The sequence below is a fragment of the Ammospiza caudacuta genome, chromosome 3, assembly GCF_027887145.1.
Source record: "Ammospiza caudacuta isolate bAmmCau1 chromosome 3, bAmmCau1.pri, whole genome shotgun sequence".
NCBI classification, from domain to species: Eukaryota; Metazoa; Chordata; class Aves; order Passeriformes; family Passerellidae; genus Ammospiza; species Ammospiza caudacuta.
The window spans coordinates 58,178,625-58,190,400 of NC_080595.1; the positions used below are offsets into that span (position 1 = coordinate 58,178,625).

The following is an 11,776-nucleotide window of genomic DNA, read 5'->3' on the forward strand; positions in this document are numbered from 1 at the left end:
CAATTATTTGACCAAAGCACTCAAAGCTTATGCAGGAGCTATTTTTGGGTGTTTTTTTTTAAGAGAATGCAAAACCAAAAACATCAGTAAACATCATGAACAGCAAGACTTGATGAAGCTCATACATGATGAGATATGTGCCTGTATGTGAGTAAAGATATTGACAAACTTTAAATTATTAGAAATGCTATGTTTAATTGAACCAGATCAGTGAACTACTACTTTTTAAAAGAAATAAATACCTCAGTTGAGTTTGCTCTGTCTTTTCAAGATTCCTATTATTTAATTCTTACAGATGCAGTTAGTATGGCTAAACAAAGCACAACTTCAAATATTCAGTTTGTATTGCACTTAAAAATGAATTTGTGATCTCCATTCCCCCTAAAATAAATTACAATCCTGTGACTATTTGACTTCAAAACTATTTATATTTATTCTACATGTTAACACAGAAATAAATTTTAAAATAATTAAATGTGTTTTAGAATTAAAACATCCATTGCTCTTCTTTTTCCACACGGTCTTCATATTACAAAGTGAAAAATAATTTGGCTTGCCACTGCAAAAAGGACAAGTATAGCAAGAAAACTCTGTGCAGTATAGCTCCACTCAAAATTAACTTCAAGACCAGTACCTGAAAGCAACATGACAATGGCCAGCTAGAGTTGATGATGACAGCAGGACTTTAACACTGAACAAATGTAACAAATACTGAATTTTAATTATATACTTCTGCAATTAAATCACTGTCATCTAAGCACTTTAACTGTGACGATACACATGCTTGCCTCCAGTCCATTTCAAGTCCTCTTTAACAAAATATGCGTTATAGAACATATAGAGAATTTTAAATACTTGACTCATTTTCTTCTGTCAGGACCTGTTCTTGAATATGATTTTGTGCTTTTCTGAAAAATCTCAGGGCCTAAACTGAGGCCTGGAGGAAAGTGGCTCTGCAGTGGTAAGCCTTGGTGGTGCCAACTGTAGCAAATGATAAACTCTGTGGTACAAAACATCACCAATTACCTCAACTCTACACTACGTCAGTCATCTATTATTCCAATTTCCAGTTGCCAAACAGTTTTAATCAAATAGTAAAATGTCAACCATTACATGAAAACAATCCTGAGCATGTTTTATTTAGGAGCTTGACTATTTCTCAGCTTTAAATTTACCTTTCCCAAGACTTAAAATGTTAGGGCTAATTTTATATGTACAAGGTACAGCACAGACAGTACTACCAGACATTGAACAGCTTTCCACAATAGCCTCCATTATTACTGTTCAAATAAACTTGGAATTCTTCTTTCTAATCAAATTAATGACAAGCCCATTCTAAGCACTTCAATCCTGACTGCCATGTAGGATAGTCACAATACAAGATATTGCTCAGCTCATGTACAATTCTGGAGTTAGCTGTACTCCCTAGATGGATAGCTGCCTTTATTTTAGCTTCACTGCAGAATCCAAACACAACTCCTTCCTTTAAAAAAACCAAACAAAAAAATCAACCTGCAAACTTGAGTGTTTAAATGTACTGAAATTCTCCTTCTAAAGCATCATCTGGTTTTCACCAGTAAGTTACATAAACTGTTGTAAAATCATTAACTGAATGCAAACTGCATAAGAAAAAGTATGGTAAAAGTTTTTATACTATTTACTCTGTCCCATCTGCTGCTAAATTTAATTTACATCTATTTTAAGCCAAAAAACTCTAAAACAGGACTCAGACGTCAGTTCTGGAGTTTAACATGACCTTAAAACATAATATAAACAAAGAACAGGGCTTTACAAGTAATATTTACAACCAATATTTTGTAAATGAATCAAAACTATTTAAGAACAGCAATAAATAGATTCATACACTTTAGCTAATTCACATATTTAGTGATCATTTCACAGTTCTAAATTGCAAAGTGTGTATAGGCAAATTCAACCAGAGAAAATGACAGAAAGTTAAATTAAAGTTCAGTTCTGTACTGGGTACAGAGGTGTTAAGAGTGGCTAGCAATGACACATGGGATTCTTTAACTGTAGCAAGTCTGGTACCATTTACTTCCAGGATCAGGGTTTGTTTAGTCATGGCATCTTTAAAACCTTCCCATCATTGTAGCCCAGCATTCAAATACAGAGGTCAAATCAGACATACTGTCTATTTATACCATAGCAGGTAAGTTGGTTAAAATGACACTGTCAGATCTGCATTTTCTTTTCCAAGAACCTACTGTCTACCATTTTTAAGCATTTAGAAAATCTAAGGCATAATCTAAAGCTCTCCTCTTCAGCACAGCTGCCACCTTAAGTCTCAGACTTATTTTTACAGTACTTATACCCAAGTGCTCAGCAGGTCAGTCAGAAGCTGTTTTTCAACATGAAGAGGAAGACTTCTGCTCCTGCTGATAGGTATATAGCAGGAAAATATTCTGAACAACTTATGGTCTTCTGGTTTTGTGACCAGATTCTTCCTTTTCTCTGCATAACAATACAGCACATGTACCAATCAAGTAATAACATAGGAATAAAATTTTATAGCGTTTATTTTCTTCTAGTGGCCACAATGTGCTTATTATTCTACTTAAGAATTCAAATTGCATAAAGTGCAACATCTAGAACTGCACATCTAGGTTAGAGCTGTACAAGTGTTACTGGAGAGTACCTGCTCATTTTAGAAATCTATCTTACTGTACTCGTAGAAACAACTACATGGTTGCCACACTGTTCCACCACAGGTCAAATGAAACAGCATTACTTAAAACTATTCAAACTGTACTACATCCCTGCTGGGACTAGCGAGAGAGCAACTGGGAGCTTCAGTATGAGAGCAGTCTCTAGAAGTATACATTGTAACGAATGACGATACTATCTAAGGTCAACATAAGTTAAAAACTACTTTGTAAAATGTAGGACTTGGTAAGAAAAATGTGTATTTGTTTTTCTTGCTCGTACATTAACTTCAAAATACAAATGATACTTTCATAATGACAGAAACAAAGAGTTGCCACAAGAACAATCTTGCAATAAAATAAACATTGGCTCTCAGCACAAAAGAGAAGCCAGGTGCAATATGAACACCTCAGCCCATATGTGTGTATGTATGTATGTGTTCTTGGGTTCCATAGCCTGCTCTCTGCACAGTGCTTCAGTGCAAGATCTGAGCTCTGTGCAGCATGTAGGGAATGTCTGACTCCATCCCGACCACTGCGAATATACGACTCAAACACGGAGACGAACCTCCAATGCCTTTGTATTCCTTTACCCAGATTTAAAGCTTAGCAGCAAGAGGTGTTAAAAGTGCGCGCTGGCGAGGTTCGGACACACACGCGAGGAGGAAGAGGGTGGCAGGAGAGACGAGGGAAGGCGTGGAAGGGCACAGTCCCCGTGCCCGGCGAGCCTGGACCCCCCCGCCGCCCAGCGCAGCCTCCTCGGCCGCTGGCTGAAGTTGGCCGGGCATCACCCGCCCCAGCGCAGGCCAAGCGCAGGGAAGAGACCTCCTTCTCCTCCTCTTCCTCGGTCTCCTCACGCGTCCTCCTCTTCCTCCAGCCCGCCGCCAGATCTATTCTTCCCCTTCAGCCGCCCCCAGCTTCACGGCGGAAGAAGCTGGGGGGGAGGGGGATGTCTCCATTACCCTCTCCACCCTCCCGCTTCCCAGGGACGGCGACAACGGCCCTTTCCCGCCCGACGCGGGGGGAGCCCTGGGCCGGCCTGCGGGAGCGCTCCCGCACCCCTGGGCCTCCCGGAGCTGCCCCAGATCCCGCAGCTTCCCCACTGCGAGGAGGGGGCAGGGAATGCGCCAGGCCCGGAGCCCCGCCCGCTCCCCGGCCCCGAGGAGGGGAGGCCGCCGGCAGGGGGTTACACACCTCGCTGTTAAAGGCTTTCACAGCCTCCATGTCGCGGCGGAGGCGGGAGCCGGGCGGCTTCTCTCCGCTGATGGCGGCCGCGCCGGGCCGGGCCGGGCGGGGGCAAGTCTCGGTCCGTGCGTGCGTGCGCTCCTCGCTCAGGGGCCGCCCGGCCTCCTCTCCATGGCGGGTGGCGCAGGGGGCGGGCGCGGGGGGACGCGGGCCCCGGTCGTTTCCGTCTCCTCCTCGCCCCGCTTCCCGCCCGGCGGCGCCGGCGTTCCCTTCCCTCTCTCCTTCCCTCCCTCCCGCGCTCGGCTCCGGGCGGCCGCGCCGGCAGGAGATGGAGGAACAACGCGCGGCGGCTGCGGCGCGGGCGCCAATATGGCGGACACGCGGGGGCTCCTCGCAGTGCAGCGCCGGAGCGGCGCAGGCGGCTACAGCGCCCCCTGCCGGGCAGCGCCCGCAGCGCCGCGCCGCACGGGCGCTGCTGGGATGGCGCCGCGTCCGCCCCGCCCGCTCTCCTCCCTCTGCTCCGCCTCCCGGAGCGGGCGGCGAGGAAAGGGTTACGGGAACGAGGTGTTAAATGCCGCTCGTTTCGTCACCGGAGGGCAAATCGAGGAGTTCCTGAGGCGCCCTTTTCGCCGTTTCCACATCCCCGAACCGTTCGCCTCCTCACGCCCGGGCCGCTGAGCCTCCCTCTCTCCGCAGCAAGGCCCGCCGGCGAAACTGGGAACGGCATGCAGGCTTTAAAAAAGGCAGCGGGAAAAAGAATCAGCGAGGCGTAGGAGGGCAAAACAATTCTTAATTCGATAAGCCCACTGGCAATCAGTACTATTTTTCAAGAGGAAAGGCGAAAACCCAGGTAATCGTAATGCAAATCAGTCCCAAGCCTCAGTGCACTTACTGCATGAATATTACAACTCAACAATTCCACACCAAAAAGTCTCCAAACCCACCAACAGACGTTAAGGCATTTCTGTTTGACTAACCGGGCATCTTGTCAGGTTAAGTTTCGGCTAGAGCTCACTTCCCCGTGCCCCCAGCACCATGCCAGACCGGCCGAGCACCTGCCTCTCCCTGAAGCACAAACACTTTCCTTAGCTGAGAAATCCCAGCAGGAGCAGCTCTGTCAAACAGGAGGACTTTCTTCCAGGGCACAGATTTTTGTTCCCTCAAACACAAAACCACCGCATGACTCACCTTTGCTAGGAAGAGCCTCCAGGGTCTCAGAAGCACTGAAGATGAAAACTTAGGTTTGTCTTTTGTTGCTGCTTTTCCCTGCTTGGTTATGTCCTTTCAACTCTACTGACGCAGTAGAGATATGACAGTTCCCATCTGAATTGCATTCCATTATTTCCAGCCACAGCTCTAGGTAAGGCTCTGGATGTGCCTTGATGGTCTCCAAAGTGCCCCTCAGGCTGGAGCCACAAAGACTCTTCATGGACAGCGAAAATCCCTCTTCAGGCCTGAGTCAGGGACTTCAAACTCAAGTGGGCTTGATTCAACAAACAAGGGTAACATAAATTAAGATAAACCCAACACTGGAGGGAGACCTGGAATCCTACAGCTCCATTCTTACAGGAACAAGAGAAATTACTAAGTCTTTTTATAAAAGGAATTGGAAGTTCCTCCCATCTTACCCCCAACAGTCTTACTTAAGAAAAAAAGCCCATCTCTAGCAACCAGCCTTGCTGCAGCATCAGGCCACCACGAGGGTCAGGAAACAAGAGCAAATACCTTGCTAGCATGAGAGGACTCTGTCTGTTCAGACTGAAAAAAAGCCCAGATGGCCATGGAGTAGGAAGGACACCCAACGCCTGCAAAGTAAAATGTCTGACTAAGGCTCAATGGCGTTTGATTGTTTTTAAACAACTGAATAAAATTCTTTGCAGACCTCCTACACAGCAGGAGGTCAAGAGGTAGTAGTCTTCATTTAAAGCAGGGGAGTTTCTGACACAACCCAAGAAAAATATTTTGGTTGTGAAGATGGCCAAGCAGTGGGGTAGGTATTCCAGACAGGCTGTGCAGTCTCTAGCCCTTTATGAAGTTCCTTGGGATAAGGACCTTAGTAGGCTACTCAGAGATCACAGCCTGACCCTGCTTTGAGCCAGAGCCTGGACTAGCCAGGCTCCCCAGGTCCCTTCTAATCTGAGTGGCACTGATACTCTACCAACTACAGCGTTCAGCGCTGCCTTCTGGCAGCCCCTCTTCACAGGTGATTCAGGAGAAGTACACTAGGTTTACCAGGAGGGACAAGGCCTCTGTTTCTCTTTCAGGTTTTGTTTTATTTGGGGCTTTTTAAATTTGTTTGGGGGTTTGGTTGCTTTTCTGTTTTTGTTGGGTGGTTTTTTTGTTTTTTTGTTTTTTTTTTTTTTATTTTTTCCTGTGGGAGTTAAGAGTAAATAAAATATGAAGAGACAAAACTCAATTCAAATCATTGTGAAAGCTTTACAGGGTACTCATTGTACTACAAGAGTAACTGCTGTAACTATTTATCTTGTACTCCTCTGGAAAGCTTACTGAAATACTGCAGTTACAAACAGTCCTCCAGGATCTGCTAATTTCCCTTTTAGGTGAAATTGAAGCAAGCCTAGTTTTCCCTAGCAAAATGGATGGAATTCCACACTGCAGAAACTTTTTAAACAAGGTTCTGAAATTGACTTCAAAGTGATCACAAACTCCCACTCAGTTGCTTTTCAGGAACATTTTTTCCAGAAGCATAGAAGTTATTCCAATAAAGGAAAAGCCAAAGAAGGAGGGGTAGGATTTTCACTTAGAGATACATGCACAAAGCCTTGACCTCAAAAGCAGAGCCTGAATTTGAAAGGACGTGGCTCCCCCCCACACACATTTTAAGCTTGCTTTCTGTAGGTCTCTAATAAACATTTAAACAACTATTTTTACCATTTAAAATATTGAGGTAGCAAAAGCTTTTAACAGCCCTTTTTAATTCCAGCAGTAGAAAGGAGAAGAGCAGCACATTACATCCCTGATCTCAAAAGGAGCCAGCTGTCCCCCAAGAATGAGAAATAGGCTACAGAATGAATACTGTAAAAAACATCTCTGATTATATTTACATGGTCTAATTAAGAAAACATACAAATCATGTAACATTGAAACAGTGTTAGTGCAGAAACACTCATTTATTTTGGGGCAAGGTGGCCTTGCCCTGCAAGGCTCTCTAGTTCAGTGACTCAGTATCACTCCTGACATACCAAAGCCAGCAGAGTTCTCATTGTGCTGCACAGCAGAGTAAGCACCAGCTTCCTGCACAGCACAAGCTTTCTGCAGTTCCAGTGCTCTGCACACTGATCAAACTCATACCAGAAACATTAGTTCTGCACGTGAAATCCCACTTGCTTCCCAACATCTCGATGAATTATAAGTGGGATTTGCAATGATGGGGCACACTTCCTGTGTGGGTACAAACACCTAGGTTTGCAATTCTGATGGAAAAGCAGGACTGAATACATCTTTAGTCTCCTGTTATTCCCCCCCTCCCCCCATAAGAGAAGATAAAATAGGTATGCTTGCTTTTTTTCCTATTTCAGACAAGTCCAAATAGAGACTCAATAGGTCAAACAAGTGTCATGCTGGCAAATGCCCTTAAAAAAGCTGTCATCCAAGTAAGCAGTTCCCTGTTTCCTCTCAGCAGAGGAAACCACATGGAAGTGTCTGGAGGGAGAACAGGTGTTCCAGTTGACAGAGAAAAATAGATCTGTTATTAGTAACTTAGCTTCAGGTGAGAGAATATCGCTCAGTTTTCCTCGTACTAGCTCCACAATTTTTTTTGAATGCACAGCTACAAGTCATCCTCCATGCACCATTTCACCATTTCTACTTATTTTTCCTCTGCCTGTTTCTACTTAAATTTTCAGTGCATTTTCAAAAATTCTCTTACATTTTTTACTGAAATTGAACTCATTTCTCCCCTCTGTCCTTCTTCACTAACTCTATCTCATCTTTCTCTTTCATTTGCATTTTCAGTCCTCTTAACCTCTATAACCATTTTAAAAGTTTAAACTGTAAGAAAAACAGTATGGAAATAAATCTTATGTTGAACTTTTCCTAAGTTTGTTACAGACATATGTTCACATAAGGAGCTCCTTCTCAAATTTTAAAAATTTCAGAGGTTGAAAGAGAACTTTTGAATCATTTGTAACCACATGTTACTCATGATAGCCTGACAGTTTGGAGCTTCAGTTAGTTTACCATGCAGTTCCTTCTTGTCAAGCTTGACTGACTCTTGTACTTATGCAAGCATGATGGTGTCAGACTCTCTCTCCACAACAGCACAGAAACAACCTCAAAACAACTTTATTGAAAAAAGCATTTGGAGCTTTAATTTACAGGCCAGCTACTTCTCCTGGAGGCACACTCTATAAATCTCTGTTGATGTCAAAGCAAACTGCTTTAAGGAAAGGAGAACAAAGTCTTGGAAATTACCTTCAAGTAACATTTCTCAGACTTGCCCATAGGAGGTTTGGATAACCTGATGCTAAAGCGTGCTGGCAGTACAAGTCACACCAACCGTGGCATTTCTAATAAGCTTAGCCAGAAAGCATTTACTAATGTTTTCTTATTCTGTGTGGGCTTCTAATCCTGAAGCTTGAACTCTGGCATCCTGTTTATTGATTGTAGTGTACAATTACAAGGTAGAACAACCATTGTTTCCTACAGCTGCATAGTTACATTTCGTTCTGCTCCTAACAAGGCAATTCTTTTAAAATAAAGGCCAGACAATGATTTTACAGAAGCAATGCTTGCATAATTTTAATGTAACAGCAGAAGTACAAGGATAGAAAACCCACTAGATTTTAGCTTGCAAACATCACAGAAGACATAAGAAATGTTTTACAGTAAATTCCAACTACAAACATATCCATTTATTGTTTAAGGGAAGCTGAAATTAGGAAAAAAAAATCAGTAGATATGTTTATAAAAACATATGTTTTTATACTCAAATTGCCTTGAAGAATTCAATCTAAAGAATTCTTGATGAATTTGGTAAAAACTAAAACTTTCTAAAATATACTTAGCTAATTCAAGGACAACTCCAGGATGATTCATTAATAAATTTTAGACGTAATAAACAGCAGAAGACTCCTTATTTGGAGTACTGCTTGTAGAGAATCAAGCAAATATAGGGTCAAAAACCTGAAGTAAGAACATTAGAGATGATCAACAGAGAACAATTATACTTACAGAAAGTGTTTACCAGGTAGCTTTTTACATACAGGCTACAATGAGGGCAGTCCATAACCAGCAATTTGGGCCATTCCTTTGCATACTGCTACTTTTTCTCTCCTGCCATACAGCTTAAATTTCCAACTTGCAATGATAAGGCTGCAAAAGCAGAATTATTTCTCCCTTTCTGCTAAACCAGCATAACAAAACTGAGCACAATACACTAAGAGTGATTTCCATAATGTCTCTTTTCTGTCTCTAGCAAATTACATAGGAAAGTGAGCAATTTTGGATCAATCTTTTTTACTTTGCTTTGACCTCAACATTTTAGATTTAGAACATCACACTCATTATATTAGAAATCTACAAAGACTTGAAATCAAAATTTTAGCCAATGATTAAGATTACTTTCTAAATCAAAAAATACCACTACAAAGACAATAAAATCAGTAGGCAGATCTCCTAGGCACAGGTCTTTGCCCCAGGTATTTATGGAACTGGACACATTTTTCTGCAGTGGTTGGTCCAGACTCACCTCATGCACCTGTACTGTGATAGCTACCTAAGCCTCAGTCTGCAGAAGGCCAGAAATGAAGGAGTAGCCAAGGTTTATTTAATACTGATTAAACCTAAACATCTTCAATGTCTAACTGACTACGAATAAAAAAGGCTTTCAAGGAAGATATTCCACAGAGAAGAAATATGCCTCCCTATCACTCTGACAGTTCTTTCATCATATTCAGCTGCTAAGCCTGACTTTCCCAGTTTCAGATCTTCTTTTCTGTCAAGTTATGACCTCATTGCAGTCATATCATTGACACTTTTTTTGGTCTAAAGAAATGGAGTTATTGTGTCATCCTTTGCATTTCAATAAAGAGTAACTCCAGTTAGAAAAGTAAATCATTTCCTTACACTTTCCTCTGTTAGATCTTGGACAGCGAGACTCAGCTCATTAACAATTTACACTGCAATAGGAGACACCAGAAGTCCATGCTGGCACAAACCATACAGAAAGTCTGTTCTCTTTCTAAAAGCATGCTCATCACTTAGAAAAGAACAGCTCAGTCAATGAAAGCTTTGCACTGGAAACGTTAAATGGGAACAAGCAGAACAGAGATAATTGCATACACACACATAAGGTGTGAGCCAGTGGACAAAAGTCCAAGTGGACAAAAGTCCAAGGAATTTTAAATAGCCACCACCTTACCCCAGAATGAGAAGGAAAACCCTGGCAGGAAAAAAACCAAAAACCATTAGCTACTTACAACTGTTGCAGAAGAAACTTACATAACTATGCTTTCTGCATACTTGTGTGTTCCCATTTCAATGTGTTTACTGAAAATAGATACTGTAATGACAATATTTGCTATTTACACTACTAACTCTATTTTGTAATAGTATATGTTCCTGACCTGGCAGTTAGCTTTTTCTATGAATCATTAGATTTCTCTCCAGATGCCCTAGAAAAAAATTACTCTATTCAGTTATAGGTTAGGATAGGTTAGGATGGGTATGGTTAGGATAAAACAAGTTTTAAAAAGTGATCTCTTGAGTGTAATGCTCAAATTCTACCAGAGGAAACATTGTCCTTCTTGAATGTTATTAGGCAACACTACATTTTTCAAGCTCGGCATGAGCACATGTTCACTAGTTTAGGCAAGCCATTAGTTAGACCATCTGCAAGAATTATTAATCAGAACAGAGCAAAGGAATGATGGCGAATCCATTTCTACCTCCTCCAAGAATGAGACTTATCTGTGTAGGCTCACAAAGAAAACATAAACATGTAATAAATAAAACTGCACAGAAGATATTAAAAAAACAATAAAATCACAGGGTATGAAGGTCAACCATGTTGAAAGCATAGGCAGAATAGAGTAAGCTAAACCTGCAGTGTAGCAGATGACAGTATGGCACACATGGAGCTTGGCAGGAAGAAAAACACCCCCTGTGTGGGCAGAATCCTTTGTCCCCTAAAGCCTAGTGGTTAATAATAGCTCTTAATCCTTCACCTATCCAAAAGATGCAGGAGTCCACAGACCTACACTCTGTTATTTCTTGGCCCATAACTAGCACAAGACAGTAACTAATATAAAATTATTTGTAAACTCCATCCAGGGAGGGAAATGCTCAGCACCTGAGTATACTTAACACTTTTGAAGCTGCAGTTTCCTAAAGAGTGTGCTTGCCAGACCAGAAACCGTACAGAAATCACCCACCTGATTAACCCTGACAACCACCTGCTTGTGAGCATTAAAGCCAAGAATGCATAAGATAATATTTGGAACAGCACACTGTCACAGTGGTTGCTGGTGCCTGAACTAATGGAATTGCTGGGGATAGAGAGCAAAATGTTCATTATTGCCTCTGTAGGAACACTGGTATGGACTTCTCAGTACACTCCAAATGCCTGTTTGCTTTAGCTTTGCTACAGGACAACCTGTAATCCACCTAGCCTTTTTAAGTAAATACCTTTACAAACAATGTATTGCATTGCCATGCTTGATATCCCTATGTACCTAGGATACCCCACCTTCAACTTTCAGGCTTCTAATTTAGACTTCCTAAGGGCATTTATAGCCAAAATGTAAGATAATGAAAGGTATGTGGCCTATATAGCCTTTAAATTCCATATAGAACTATGATATACAGGCAAAAAATTAATGCTACAAGGATGGAAACACTAAGAAGCTTTATATGGACTTATTATAAGACTCTCAGTGTAATAAAATATTTTTTTTTTTATTTACCAA

General features: G+C 42.0%; 1 protein-coding gene across 1 annotated transcript in view; it reads right to left on the reverse strand.

The window, feature by feature from the left end:
• The window catches only part of SCAF8 (SR-related CTD associated factor 8), an 87,742-nt gene extending 83,646 nt beyond the window's left edge, over window positions 1-4,096 (reverse strand). The window contains exon 1 of the mRNA XM_058802080.1: window positions 3,858-4,096. Coding sequence (XP_058658063.1) covers window positions 3,858-3,887 — 30 coding nt within the window. The 5' untranslated portion in view covers window positions 3,888-4,096. The remainder of the gene's footprint in view (window positions 1-3,857) is intronic.
• Between the last annotated feature and the right edge of the window lie 7,680 nt (window positions 4,097-11,776).